Source organism: Callionymus lyra, chromosome 2, assembly GCF_982586985.1.
Source record: "Callionymus lyra chromosome 2, fCalLyr1.hap1.1, whole genome shotgun sequence".
NCBI classification, from domain to species: domain Eukaryota; kingdom Metazoa; phylum Chordata; class Actinopteri; order Syngnathiformes; family Callionymidae; genus Callionymus; species Callionymus lyra.
In genome coordinates, this window is record NC_141819.1 from 44,946,201 (window position 1) to 44,962,496 (window position 16,296).

General features: G+C 39.5%; 2 protein-coding genes across 2 annotated transcripts; both read left to right on the top strand.

Moving 5' to 3' along the window:
* The first annotated feature begins 7,614 nt into the window (after positions 1-7,614).
* foxe3 (forkhead box E3) lies at positions 7,615-8,991 on the top strand. The gene has a single exon (XM_087783142.1). It carries the CDS (start codon positions 7,615-7,617, stop codon positions 8,842-8,844), a length of 1,230 nt encoding a protein of 409 aa, XP_087639268.1. The 3' UTR covers positions 8,845-8,991.
* A 2,826-nt stretch (positions 8,992-11,817) lies between these two features.
* On the top strand, positions 11,818-13,400 carry foxd2 (forkhead box D2). Its single transcript, XM_087783143.1, has one exon. It carries the CDS (start codon positions 12,011-12,013, stop codon positions 13,064-13,066), a length of 1,056 nt encoding a protein of 351 aa, XP_087639269.1. The 5' UTR covers positions 11,818-12,010; the 3' UTR covers positions 13,067-13,400.
* The last annotated feature ends 2,896 nt before the right edge of the window (positions 13,401-16,296 follow it).

A 16,296-nucleotide genomic window follows, 5' to 3' on the forward strand; every position in this document is an offset into this window, starting at 1 on the left:
AAAATATTGAAATAAAGTTATATCTTGCTTGATATCTTAGAGGAAGAAACATCCGTTCATCTTTTACGGCTTATCATGGTCAGGGTTTGTGGAAAGCAAGCCAAACACTGAAAAGACGATGGTCTTGGATTAAGACTTAAGGCAAAAACAGAACATGGAAATGTCCGGTATTGTATCTAAAACAGGTTAAGGTCAAGACTGTCATAAAATTGTAATTTTATTTATTATTAAAGTTGTATATCAAGGGAATCATTTAAATAATGAAAATAACTTTTTATCAAGGATTAAAATGTTTAATTAGATAGTAGAATTAATATTTTGATGATAACTCTATGTGGGACTTTCCAGACATGAGGAAATGACAAAATAATGACAAAAGATATATTGTGACAATGACATTGAACCATGTGAAATTTCAATTTCAATTTGCAGTTCCTCCCTAGCTTATATAACTACATATGCAGTGGTGGAGGTTGTTCAACTTGACCCAGAAACAACACAAGGGTTACCTCAAACACATATTTTTGGGCCTCTAGGTTAATTTTTACCCAGGGACAACACAAGGGTTAATAAAATGGGATTTACACCAAACAGATGAATGAAACCATGAGAGTAACATGAAGTGATGGAAGAATAAAATAAAGGGAAATGAAGGTCTCTAAGCAAACATACGTTGGCAAATATAATCGGGGCAGATAGATAGACAAAGCTTCATTTGCACATGTGGATGTGGCCTTGTTCGTTTATCTGTACTTACATGGGAGGTTTGCGCGCACAGTCTTGAAAAACACAATAGCTACAGATCCTACAATTTTGAGCTGTTTTTCTTTGAGATGGAAAACAATAGCTCAAGCCCGGGTGTGTGTCTGAGTGATAAACAAGTTCTAAACGCTTGTTTGACAAGCCACTAGAAACACGAGAAGTTACAACAGGTAATTGCTGATCGATGCTTGAGTTGCATAATGGACATACTGGAAATTGAAAAAGCATCATGCTGAAGTCAATCTGCCTTCTCCTGAAAGTCACTGAGAAAATTAATTTTGACCTTTCTGTTTTAATAATTGAGCCTGATAAAGGTTGCACTTTCAGGCTTGGCGCTATCATCTGTTTTGTGTGTGAGAGTGTGTGTGTGTGTGCGTGCATGTGTGTGTGCGTGGTCCTTTCCCTCTTTCATACTAATAAAGCCTCCGGGTTGGCTGAATGTCTACATGCTGACTTGTGATCTCTCAACACCATGCAATCCTCCCACCAACAGCTGCTTTGATGTGGACAATACATGTTGCTGATGAGGTCGCTGTTAGCAACACAGAGTCAATTAGCTCCTACATGGGTATAAGAAATGTAAATCTGCCTAAAATAAGGTGGTTCTGGAAGGCATGACAGGTAAGCGAGGGGGAGCATGTTGAAAGGATGCAGTGTGCTAGCAGATAAGACATCTGAATGAACGCTGTTGTCTCTTCACCCCCTCACTCTTTCTCTCTGCTTCGAAACTGTGACGTCTAATGCCGGACTTGCGCAAGTGGCTCTGACCTCACTGATACTGAGTCTTCATTTCTTTAAGCCATTCATACAATCGAGTAATGTTTCATCCGATGCATTTAATGTAAAAATATATTCTTCACTCAGGGTTATGACTAAGTGAGATTTGTGTTTTAGCTAAGAGGTAAATCATATATTTTAGAGGAGAATAAAAACACAGACTAAGTATTTTCTCCCTACCACTATGTGAAATGCATTGCTCATCCCAGCCCAGTCTGCCACTCCAGTCCACACAGTCTATTAGGAATGCCCAGAATACACAAATGCACACAACCCTGCAGCTGTTAAATTAGTCAACTGCATTAGTCAACAGTGTTTCTAAAGATAGTACTTTCTCTCAGTTTAAAAGTGACTTTGCAAACTTTTTTTCCCAGATTACATCCCTATAATGCATACCTCTGAGTGTTCCATCGAACTTCCTTATTTTGTGTTTGGACCAATTTCTCTCAAAGTCTTAAAATCATCATAAATTGATCGTTATCAATCCATTATCTCACCTAAGCTGGAAGTGAGAGATGTTGTCTTGAACTCTTATTTTAATTTACACTCTTTTAAACAAGCAATCTTCTAATACTGTAATTGCTCTTCTTATCTTTGGAAGCTATGACCTCCAAGAGATGATTAGTCTCTTAGATGTCACCATCCTGGATGAAATCAGAGGGATTTCCTCTTGTGTCTGTTGTGGGAAGTCAAGCCGAAAGCTCCACTACATCCTCGCTTGTTAACTTCAGAGGACAAGACCCACTTTTTTTATTCGGTGTATTCATTTATTTGAACTTATTTTATTTATCTAGAAAGAAGCTGTGGTGTCACAAAAGAATGATGAGATCCATATGAGCAGGCGGCTAATGCAGTGTGTGTGAGAACCATGTGTGGGGCTATAGCAGGGCGGTCAAGCGTGCAGTGCAGGAGAGAGCCGAGGCGGCGCAGGCCAGAGCAGACTTAGCAGCCTGCTAATCCCTTGGTTTTCAAGAGCCCTGGCCCGTGCTTGATGAGCTTGAGTAAGAAAAGGTTGTGCTCTCTCGTGTGTTTCTGTCTCTACACCTCTCACTCATTGGTTCTCCCCCAAACCCCCTGCTCCCTGTCCCCTGGAGCAACTTTGAGAATGAATTAATTCCAAGTGTTTGCTCAGCAAGTACCCCAACGTTCACTATTGCCCAGTATTATAGCTAGAAAAGAGTTGAGAGTCATGATATCAGATTCCCACGAAAATGTCTATCGTCATGCTTATCATCTTACCAACAAACATTGAAACAAAAAATGGTAAATCATTCAACATTATATCTAGTTTTCTCTCTTTTGGCACATACTGAGAATATACTGTATGTCTAATCCTATCTGGAAACATAAAGACTTTGAAAAGATTTAAACAAGAAAAGACTATAAGTTCACATCTAAAGTTTTTAGTCCCAGACTAGAGCTTTTATAAAGTAAGAATCTTGTTGGGTCAGTAATTAAACAAACAAATACCACAAAATCCCCTGAAATTAACCTAACAAAATAAACAGAGTACTTATTTTTTCTTTTCTGTAACTTTAGTTTTAAGTCATTATTTAAAATACAAGTTAGATATTTTTATAGTATTTATATTATTATTTTAATAACAATTAAGATAAAACACAAGACTGTTATTTGCTATAAAAAATGTATTATTCATATTCACATTTATTAATAAATACATCAAAAATACCATACAGATACTTATTAAATCTATTGTTTGCTGGCGGTTGACATGAAAGAGGTATGGATGCTTGCTAGCACTTGTTCTTCTCGACCACGATTTTTATAATGTGGGTCTGGTCTCCTGTTTCCAGATCGTGGTACATCACTGCAACTTGAGATAATATCAAAGACACATCGAACGTCCAAGACGAGGGAAAGACTGGCATGAACCGCGGTCACAGACTGCAAATGACTACCAAATGACAGTTAACAATTGGGGTGACAGGAGCGTTGTTAGTCAGGCTAACTGTAAAAAAAAGTTTTGGTGTAAGCCCAGCATAAGGGGTAAAGCTTGTTTGTTGCTTGTGCTTGTGTTTTTGTCAGGGAGGCTGTCACAGGAAAGAAACAAAGCTAGCGGAAGAAAACAGGGTCAGATCTAGATAGCAGTTTATTTGTGTGGTATGAGATAATTTAAAGGATACTTTCTTTTTTAACAGAATACAACAAAAATTCATTCTTAATTGCATTAAAAACAAAACGGACATTTGTCAAAAGGGAAAAGAATATCTCTGACACTGGTCACTTAGGCTAGTATAGTTTAAATTCTATTTCATTTACATTTTCTTATTTACAGTTTAACAGTTATTTACTGTTATTTAAAGTTGAAATAACAACATATAAGATAGGAGGAAAAACAGGTACCAGCCTTGGTGCAGACCTTCAGAAAAAAGCGATTTACTTTAGCTTTCGGCTACATAATTTTGGGATGGAAAGAAGTCATGTGGACTATTCTTCTCTTCCCTGCGTTCACAAAAGTCACATTGCCACATTAAGAATTTGAAAATCAGTGGCTGTGACTAGTATGGGGAATGAAACTGACACACCTGAAGCGTCATGATTTGTTTTCCAAAAATTATTCCAGATGATACAACTAAATATCATCAACTGCATGTCTGATTGTCACCGGTTGAACGGGCAGCCTGGCGCTACCAGGAGGATCTGGTGGGCTAGTTGAGAGGCAAGGGGATTACAAAGAGGCCGCAGGCCCTGAGGCAGGACCCGTTTCCTGGCCTGAGCCCCTGTTTGTCCTGCCTGACCTGGCAGCTCTAGGGGCAGATCCTGCTCGGATACAGTCCCACTCCCACGCCTGTCTGAAGCTGTTAGCCACTGGCTGTGAGTAGCCAGCTGGGCTTAGTGGTGTCTGAGTGGCGGCTCAGCTTTTAGGGCTCCAGTCATCTGTGCGGTGGTAGGGGGTGTGGGGCATGTTTTGTTGGTGGATGAGTATGACGGGAAACATGAGTTGTTGTCGACTATGATGACCGGTTTGGCTGCTTGGCATAGACTTGCTCTACGACTTCAGAGACAGTTTGGGTCACAAGTTGATCGGTCAATGTGGTCACTAAGATGAGTGCTGTACAAAAAGTGGAAATCTCTGACCTTTGTGTGTGCTGTATCTTTCATACTAATGGTCAGTAGCTGAGCAAAGTTGTGGGGTTCACTTATTACACATCAATATGAAGAGTTTGTTCCTTCATAAATGTGAGTGTCTGCAGGAATGTCAGAGTTCAGGTACAAAACTGAATGAGGAAGGATGTACATTCAGATATTCATTTGTATTATGGGAGCATTTGAAAAAACTGAACTGGCAAGTGTCTCTTGACATTAATCTGAATGGAATCTGATGGAATGAAAATATTGCTATTTATTTTATTCATCTTGGCTGAAATAGTTCATGATGGTCACAACATACTGTGTATCCACTCATCCATCCATTTTCTACTGCGTATATATTAATACAATTATTAATGCATGTTTTTAATTTCAAAATGTTTCTTCCAATCATCAGTTTGGACGTCAACTTCATAAATTTATATGATAAAGTGACCACTAGTGCTCTGCTAGTTTCTCCACTTTCAAACCACCATGGTAGTTTTGAGTTCACGTTGTACCAATTGTGTGCAGAAGTGTGATTTCACTGCAGAATCCATAAGACAACTCCTCTGCCCTCTGTTTGATTATCACTTTCCAATACAGAGGAATCTAACGGAGGGCTATTTACTTTACTGACCAAAATCTTTCACAGCCAAATTGTTTGTTTTCACTGGTGTGTTATTATTTTCCGATCAGGGTGGATCGGGGTCATGGACATGTATATATATAATCTTAGGCCAGTGTATGTATGTATCGGCTGAGCATTTAAACAACAGCTAATGAACTAAATTAGACAACTTTCAAACACTTTTATGCAAAATAGAAATCCATATCAAATATATCAAACTACATTATCAGAACCAAACTACATATAAGTTTATAAAAGTTTTCAAAATGTTTAATAAGGTTATTTAAAGAGTATACCTGTAAATGTAACATGGATGTAGTTCCAGGATGTGATGATTTGAATTTATTTTAATTTTTTTTTTTAAAAACATGTTTCAGTAACACAGTCATGCTCATTGTATCAATACTATACTTTTTACATACAAAAGAAAGCTCTTTATAGCCCCCTCCACAACGAGCAGGGGACTGTTGTAAGTCATGTATGCCTTTACATCCTTCCCCCCAAATAAGAGACTGCTTTACAATATGCAGGATATCACAAGTTACCATCAGTGTCAGAATCTTGGAATTACTTACAGACATGCTATTCAAAATTGAATTTTGGGCATGATTCTATGATTTACCACTGACCGTTATACTTCCTTCCTGGATTTCCCTGGTCACAAGTCTCCATGGTTTTATGGGTAACATTCCACTCAAGTCTTCTAGGTCTTCTCTACAGTTGAGTCTATTTCACTTATCCAGCATGGCCACGAAGGTCTCTTGAACAAGCTTCTCAAACTCTGAGGAGAAAATGAATTCACCATCAATTTATAGATTAACTACTGAAATTAAATGTTATATTAAATAAGTTTAATCATTTTAAATAGATTCTTCCTTTCTTACTTACTTTTATCAGTCGTGGGGCAGTCATACCTAGCTAGCTGTTAAAGAAACAAACATTTGTTAGCTCCATTTAGCAATAAAACGACTTGTTCTACACGTTGTCCTTAAAGTGAACAAAGAAAACTTGAGACAGTTGCTTTTTCTGGGGGTGCTTTATTGAAAGGGAAACCAATGTCAAACCCCAACTCTCCTGACTTACTGTTCAAAAGTTTTCCTCTTCAAGATGCAGTAAATCCCTCATCATGATGATGCTGTGTTTTGAAGTTATTATTTCATAAAATTCCCCCCGTCTAAAATCTAGGCGAATGAGAGGTTACAAGAGCGGAACCCATAATGACGTAATAGTGTGCTTCTCTTTCTCCAGCCCGCTGTAAACCATGCTATTGTTGTTGCTTTGTTAATGCAATGAGTCCCTTGGAAATGGAGACTTCCAGGATTGATGACGTTTGGGTTCTTGGTGTTCAGGGCTTAAGCCTTTTTCTACAATCAGACACATAGATGGTGAGTTCAAAAGAGGTCCAAGATAAGTTTAAGAGACACTCAAAACAACATATTATCTTTAATTCTTTCTGGATATTAAAGCTATAGCTTGCAATAGACATTGGAAAACAACATGTATACAACTTACCCTTGAGCACTCATCTAAAGTCCTTCTTGGTGTCTTTAAATAGCCTTCTTGCTTTGACAAAAATATCTTCTCAGAATGATAGCTCGAGATTCCATCGACGAGGTCCATCTACGACGAACCAAGTGACGAACTCATTTTCAGCCAGACCCCTGCGTGTTGCTGCCTCCTAGTGGGGGGGCTTCCGCTGACAGTATGTCACGACCGTGTTTATTTAGATTTAGGTTCATGAACTTCTCAACTGAACTTACTTTATTTAGCTATTTGGTTGATAGGGATACATCATTATTTTTGTAAAACCCCATGCTCTAGGAATAAAAATAACAGCAAAGTTTATACTTTAATCTAGAAGTTTAATTAACGCCCAAAGCAAGGCTTAATCTAAACTTTACTGAATGTTGATCAATGGCCATTCTTTTTTTTTAGGTCCAGTATTTAAAAAACAGTTGTGCAATTTATAGTTTTATGTATTTAATGTTTTAAATTCCATCTTGCAGATTTGGTTTTAAAAAAGAAGGTTGGTATATCTTGATGGAGATGTATCTAGTCTAAATCTAAACTACACTGTACATTGTTTTCTATAAATATAACATAAAGTGGTTACACATACCAAACTTTTTTTTTTCAAAACAATGCGTTTCGTTTTCTTTCTGGATTTTTAATATTAAACTCGCTGCCCCAGTCGTCACCAACTATCTGACGTCATCTTGGTCTCGCCCTATAAAACTGTTAACGCCTCTCACTCTCACCTGGAATAACACAACCAGACCCTCGGGAGCAGAACAGAGACCAGAACCTCCTCTGAGGAACATTTCATGAAAAGTGGCAAAACCTAGTTTTCTTGCATGAATCTAGCAAACTACTCTTTCTTCTCTAGCATGTGCAACATGACGGCGGACACGCAGCACTCGCCCGCGGAGGCCAGTCCTGTGGTCCTGTCTCCTCATGTGGTCCTGGACTCTCAGCCGCCTCTGATGCTGCAGGTCCAGTCCAGATCCAAGGACAATGTGTTGATCAAGACCGAGCCCGCGGGGGGCAGCCCCAACACTGATGGGGGTACCCTGGTCCAGACGGAGGAGCACCTGCCCACCGGGAGCCGCAGGAGGAAGCGTCCGGTCCAGAGGGGGAAGCCCCCCTACAGCTACATAGCCCTCATCGCCATGGCCATCGCTAACTCCCCGGAGAGGAAGCTCACCTTGGGGGGCATCTACAAGTTCATCATGGAGCGGTTCCCCTTCTATAGAGAGAACTCCAAGAAGTGGCAGAACTCCATTCGCCACAACCTGACCCTCAACGACTGTTTCGTCAAGATCCCGCGGGAGCCAGGGAGGCCCGGGAAGGGCAACTTCTGGACCCTGGACCCCGCGGCCGAGGACATGTTCGACAACGGCAGCTTCTTGAGGAGAAGGAAGAGGTTCAAGCGCACAGATGTGAGCACCTACCCGGGATACATGCAGAGCTCCAGCGCCTTCACACCCACACCCATGGGGAGGTCCTCATACCCCAACTCTCTTTACGCAGGGATCGGGTCTGGCTATGGGTCCCAGCTGACCTCGGCGTCCCCGCACCCGGCCATGCTGCACCACTACCAGAACTCTGGACCGGGGCGCATGTTCAGCATCGACAACATCATCAGTCCACAGATCCAAGGTCCCGGGGTGGACCTCTCCTCTCAGGGGCTCGGGCTGGCCGCAGGTGAGCTGGGCAACATGACGTCCAACTGTTCGGTACCTGGCACCGATCCGTCGGCGTGTTACCAGACCCAGACTGCCAGCCCAGCCAACAACATGCTGGGCAGGAACGGCGGGATCATCACCTCCAATCTAGCCCCTGGCTACCCTTACACGTCTCCCGCGTCTCCCCCGAACCTCCCGAACATGAGCCAGCCAGGCTTCTCCCCGAGCGGCTCCCAGATGTACTCCTCCAGCAACCGGCTCTCGCTCCCGGCCCTTCGACCCGGATCCTGCGCGGAGCACACGGACCAGCTGCTGGGCCTGTCCAGCTCCATAAGCTCCTACAACAACTCGTACATGAGACAAGCGAACTTTGCCACTGGGCTGGAGCGATACATGTGACGCTGGAGAAGAAAATGCAACGTTTTGAAGGTGGATGTAATAAGACGTTTTCAGATAATATTTTGATAGAACACAAAAGTACCTTTTTTATTATTAGTCGAACCTCGAGCCTCATGCCGACTGATAGTCATTTATATATATGTTTTTTTTAATGTTTGTTGATTACACGATTACACTGTGAAATAAATTCTATAAGAAAGAAAAGAAGGTGTATTTCTTATTTCTTTTTGCATAATTACCTATTTACGATCTCACGCAAAGTTGGAGCAGGCAATCTCATCCTGTACACACAAATTCTCCTGCTATATATATATATATAATATATATACAGTATATATATAATATATATATATATATATATATATATATATATATATATATATATATATATATATAGACGTGAGCGATTACAGGTTCATCTTTCATTATGCTTATATAGTACATGCGTGTTTAATTTACACGTTACATACTTTTGAGACACTACTACTACATTCCATTACTTTTATGTCTGTTTTTGATTTGTTTTTTGATATATATATATATATATATATATATATATAAATCAAAAAACAAATCTGAATATATGTATATATATATATATATATATATATATATATATATATATATATATATATATATATATATATATATATAAATCAAAAAACAAATCAAAACTATATAATGAAATGTAGTAATGTAGTAGTAGTGTCTCAAAAGTATGTAACGTGTAAATTAAACACGCATGTACTATATAAGCATAAGTGACGCTATTTCCAGAGTCGAACTGAAAATGTATTATTTGATATGGTATATTTGCACGGATGGAAAGCAAACTGAAACAGCGAAAAGCGTTTTATTTGTCCAAAAAGATCATATTTGCCCAGGAATGTGACTCGCTACTCCAACCCGGCGTAACACCGTAAATGGGTTATTCAATCCACGCCGTAATGTCTCTTTTATGCCACTAGAGGGTAGCAAAGTAGTTTGGGTAAAAACGACGAAAGCTTCTCAGGTTTCCATCACCACGTCATTCTTGTTACCACAGTTGGAAGATCTTGATAGACGTAAGCGATTACAGGTTCATCTTTCATCCGATTTCAATCATATTGATCTTTGAGGAGTATATAAGAAACACAGCTCAGCAATAAAAAGACACACTCCTATGTTTGTCTCGGTGGTGTCTTGACCTTTTAAGCATATATTTTATTGAGTATTGTTTTGATTGTTTAAGCGCTTTGTGACTAGAAAAGCGCTCTACAAATATTACTAATATCTATCTATCTATCTATCTATCTATCTATCTATCTATCTATCTATCTATCTATCTATCTATCTATCTATCTATCTATCTATCTATCTATCTATCTATCTATCTATCTATCTATCTATCTATCTATCTATCTATCTATCTATCTATCTATCTATCTATCTATCTATCTATCTATCTATCTATCTATCTATCTATCTATCTATCTATCTATCTATCTATCTATCTATCTATCTATCTATCTATCTATCTATCTATCTATCTATCTATCTATCTATCTATCTATCTATCTATCTATCTATCTATCTATCTATCTATCTATCTATCTATCTATCTATCTATCTATCTATCTATCTATCTATCTATCTATCTATCTATCTATCTATCTATCTATCTATCTATCTATAAATAAATCAGTTTCAGTTGTACATTTTCTACATTAAGGTTAATTTTAACTTATCTTTAGATCAAAAATTCTTGGCAAATAATAGAGCTAGAGACTCGGATAAATAATCAATGACAACTCGGACACAGCCCTGGCTTTGTACCGAGGCAGAAGACCCTACACTGCTCGTTATTCTGATCAAAAGCATGGCGTTATTTAAAGCGGCAAATGTTTTTTTTTAGTCCAGTTGTGCGTAAGAAAATGTTAAATTATTTTACTAAGCAAACGCACAATGATTACCAAGTCGGATAAATTATGTAACATTTTTAATTAACGGACAATTAACGAAACCGCATTATTGTTTAAAACGCTGGTAAGTTGACGTTATTTAATTTTGATAAAATGCATAACAATACATAACATAATTAAGAAACAAACAGATATAGTCTAGTTGTTTTCATAAATAGCAGCAGCGATTGGATGATCAAGAGTAAAAGAGTAACGTAACAACGCACAAGCCTTGCTTTAGTTTCAAACGAATACCGTAATAATAATAATAATAATAATAATAATAATAATAATAATAATAATAATAATAATAATAATAATAATGTCTCGCTTTATTGAATGTCAGTTCAACATATTGCGACCTTTTTTCAGTTTAATTATGTCTTTGTGTTTTTTAAGACTTTTCCAAAACATATTTCAACAACATAGTAGTTTAGTTTAGATTATATACGTGAATAATAATAATAAAAGTAACAATAAGAGAAGGGAATATATATAGATAGATGACATTATAATAATTGGGAAATAATCGCAGTAACAATAATAATAATATGAACAATAATACGTGTATTTCCAAAAGTACAATTTTGTCATGCACCTCTGCATATTTGCTTTTTTTTTGTTCCGTAGACAACACTGGTAAATAATTGTGTGTAATGCATAAATAAATGCATGGTGAGTTAACAATCTGAATGAATCGCAAATGTGTAGAAACGTTAATAAACATTTGTATAACGAGCTATCACCTAATTATCCAGTAATAGTTAAATCAATTAATATAAACAAGTTTTATATATATATATATATATATAGTCGTCATCAATATTTTGTTTGCGTGAAGGCAAACACAATATATTTCGTTTGACTGAACTCAGAGAATCTCATTCGGTGAAACCTTATCCAGTTCCTGAAGTTCTGACTCCAGGATCACGTGATCCGACTGCCCTATAAAAGCCTACAGTCAGCCCAGAGAGTGTGTGACAGTCCTGTGGATCTACACACACCCGCGTAGCCTCAAAAGAGAGGAGTTCCAACTCGTTTGATTCGAAGTTTTGACGAGACACGCCACTGGAAGCGAACATTTTATGTAATTGTTTGACCCATTCGGACCTCCAGGATTCTTCGGGTCACAGAGTTTCTTCCCCAGCATGTGTGAGTCCAGCGTGTGGAGATAGAGAGCAAGTGTGTGTGGAAAGAGTTGAGGAGGCAGAAGAGGAGGAAGAAGGATGACTCTGGGGACGGATATGTCCGACAGCTCTGCATTGTCCGAGGATCTGGACATCGACGTGGTCGGGGGTGACATATCCGTGGGCAGAGAAGGACAGTTCCTGCATGAGTTCCACTTGGACCATGAGTCGGACGAGAACTACTCACAGAACGCCGCCGGGAGCTCCCCAGGGCTGAGCCAGGCGGACCAGGGGGTCTCTGGCGGAGAGACGGGGGGCATGGCAGGCGACAAAGCCAGAAAGAGCGCCCTGGTCAAGCCCCCGTACTCCTACATCGCCCTGATCACCATGGCTATCCTCCAGAGCCCCAAGAAGCGACTGACTCTCAGCGAAATCTGCGAGTTCATCAGCAACCGGTTCCCGTACTACCGGGAGAAGTTCCCCGCCTGGCAGAACTCCATCCGCCACAACTTGTCCCTCAATGACTGCTTCGTGAAAATCCCGCGGGAGCCTGGGAACCCCGGGAAGGGAAACTATTGGACCTTGGATCCGGATTCTGCTGACATGTTCGACAACGGGAGCTTCTTGCGCAGGAGGAAGCGCTTCAAGAGGCACCAGACCAATGAGATCCTGAGGGACTCTGGCGGCTTCATCCACGGCTTTGGATACGGCCCTTATGGATACAACTATGGACTACAGCTGCAGAACTTCCACGTAGCCCACAATCCGTATCACCCCCCTGCGGGGTCGTTCCCGTTCCCCGGTGCACCGTGCACCTTGCCCTCGTCCATATTCCCAGCGCCGCACGCGCTCCAGTTGGGCGCAGATTTACGCAAACCCTTTTACGCGCAGCTCAGCTCGAGCCTGGCCCCCCTGAAAACAGACTCCAGTCCCCCCAGTAGACCGTCGTTCTCCATCGACAACATCATCGGTTCTGGAAACTCCAGCAGCTCCTCTCACAGCGCTCAGCCCAGCAGTCAGGCGCAGATCCTGGCCATGTTGACCCCGAACCACCTGAACCTCGCGGCAGAAGGGGGGCTCCCCGGACCCCAGACATTTCCCAGCAAGAGCCCCAACATGAATCCCTGTCCGTTCTTGCCGCTAGATTTAGTTTGAGGGTTGTGGCGTCAGGAAGGTAGGCAGAGCACAAGAAAATAATTTATATTCTGTAAATAGCTCGTGGGATTATTTTGTGACGAAGACGATTGATAAATTAACTCAGGTTACACACACACAAAATAAAGAACTCATACAGTTCAGATTCAGATTCAACTTTCTCTTTTCCTGTTCAAGAGAAAAATAATGAGTGAACAAAAACGGAAACACAGACACACACACACCACACACACACACTCACACACACATACGCACACACATTTATATTTGGCTTCTGGGTTAAATGTTTAAGCTTCAAATAGTCATTTTATTGTGGAATGTGTGGTTCGTCAGTTTTAACAAGTCATTTTGGGTTGTAATGACAAGAAGAATAAATATTTGTGAATTTAATTGTTTTATCAGTATGTTATTATATACTTTTACAAAACACACGCGGGGTTGTTTTTTGTTTAAACCAACAAAGAGTTAAACGACAAACAAGTTAACAACACACGAAAACGATTTAAACAGAAGACGTCCGTAATATGGGACATCTCGTCTCTACATGTTTTACCCTAAAAGCACTTGAATATGTATGTCATTTAAGACAAAAACTATTTTGGAGTTGATCACGTTCGTAATTTTAAATATACTACCGTTGACATTAAATATCAGTTCCTTGTGAATTAAGATGCAAAGAGAAATACACTGTCATTTGTAATAACGAAACACGACTCCGTTTATAATTTAAAAAAATACATTTCATCGACCTTAAACGGTTTGTCTGTGAATAAAAAAAATCCGTAAAATAAACACATTGAGCACATACATATTTTGAACAATTACACAAAACGTGACGCCTATTCACCTTATTTAAATTACATGTATTATTTCTGACTAGAATATCGGTTTACATTAGAGAAAATAAGCTGTCTGCTTTTCTGCTCGTTTATGTCGATATAAAAAATGTACATTTGTGACAGTGAGCGTAATTTAAAATAACCAGATATGAGCTTTTGCATGGTTTTACAGGAGTCGATTAAATGGTCGAAAAGTGAAGCACAGACTTAAATGAGTTGCCTTAAAATTTTATCAAGCAAAAAAACATTTAAAACTATACATTAAATCAAGAGTTGTGAGGGTGTCGCGTATTAGTGTAAATGAATGAGATGACACACACTCGCACGCACACACACACGCGCCCGTCATCTCCAACCAATTAGCCAACATTTACGCAGTTCTCTGGCTGCTGTTATGTATTTCCGATCACAATGTATTCGTTGTACGCACTGTGCAGATGACTGTTTGCAACCACAACAGATTGTGTAATTTTATTGTTGCGTCAGTGGACTGCAGGCAGCACAGAGGTGATAGAAATTCGGATCATTAAAATATAGATAAAGGCGTTTTATTCGCTCACGAGAATTATGCTTATATGTGCAGTCGACTACTGTGGATCCAAGGCTGCAATATCACGCCAAAGTGAGCAGGTTTTCATGTCAGGGCCCATTTACACACAAGTGACAAAGGCCCGGGTCAAATTTGGACGTGAGCAGAACCCCGGCGGTCCATCGTTCAAAGAGGACACGAATAATTGTTTTTTCTTCCGTTACTAATTTGTAGCAGCATATTCGGCACGGTTCCATATCCGCCATAATGTGGGCCATTTGTTGGTGTTGTCAGTGTGGACCAAAACTCGGGGGGATTGAACGTGAGCTCAGCGTGGGGTCCAGGGTGCTTCCAGCCAGAGACATCCAGAACCTGAAAAGCAATCTTCTCAAAAGACCCACGCTTTGCGGTGCTTTCAGCTCACGCGTGTGTGAGGCAGTGAATCCTCACAAAAGTGTATTTTTCTCCAGAGACGTTCCAGACAGAAGGAGCTTCAACGCCGCTTTCATTTTCTGCACGTGTTCAAATGCCTGAATGGGTTTGCGGATGTTTGGCAGAAGATTATGGAGGTTGAAAGTGCACATACTGTTCATTAGCATCACTGCTGGATCCTCGGTAATTCTACATCGTGTTTTATCGATGTCAGGCTTATATACCATTTTCAGAGTAAATGAAGCGAGGGGAGAAAAAATTGTAGCTCAGTGAAGTTTTGTGTGCAGCCGCCCTGCCGGGAGTCATTATGCACCACATCAGTCAATTAAAATCCCCACGAAGCGTTCGCAGGGTTATTGGTAGTGTTTAACATCGCCCCGAACCAACACCAATGCAATAAAAATCAAGACATACAATTAACACCCATCATGTAAATACATGCGCAAAAGAAGCAACTGCTGGAGCTGCTCGAATATAAAATCTTAATTATTTCGCTCCTATGGTCTTTGAGAAGTTACATATGTTTCCTAATTATTCAAATTAATTTTGGCGATACGATATAATAAAAAAAATTACGAACGCAATACAGGTTTTCTTAGTTTTAAAGACGATATATTATTGACATGTTAATTTACACTACTTTAGCATGATTTTCAATTTTATAATATAATGATTACCTTTTCATTTGTCAAACAAATACTATCTGTTATTGATTAATTATTTTAATTAATTTAACCATTCGTTCATTATAATCATATTTAAGAAAAACATGTACAACAATCAAAACAGGTCGCGACAAATGAAGGACGTTGGGATTATCGAAAATCTTTTCTTGAATAAATTCTAAATGTCAATAAGGCTGATATACGCTGAACCCAGCATTTTGACAAGAGGACACACGAGGCTGTGCAGGTATGGATGGAATATAGATGTTGTACCTATAGAGGACCTTCGCAAAGTTTTACAATGTAATAATAATTATATATATCTATATATATCTATATATATATATATATACTGTATATACAACATGAAAATGAACGTTGTTATAATGAGAAATGATAAAACATTTTTTTTGTTTATAAAATGTTATTCATTCATTAATGTGTATATATAAAGCAAGAGTTAATCGTGGATCGTTCCAAAAACGAACCGTTAGCACGATAGAGACGAACCTCCGTCAATCACCTCCGACAAGACTCGCGCGCCTTAACTCTGGAAGAATGTGTAAAAACAGTGCGTGCTACAACGTAATGGCAACACACGCGCGGCGGTTCAGACGCGCTAACTCACCAGCCTGTTATTGACAAGATATCGAATCAAATCTTTGACCGTCGTTCATTTACTCAATGACAAAGTGTCCTCGATTACTTAGAATTTTTCATTAAAACCTGGCGCGCCGAGAGACAAGAACACTGTTTCTAATCCGA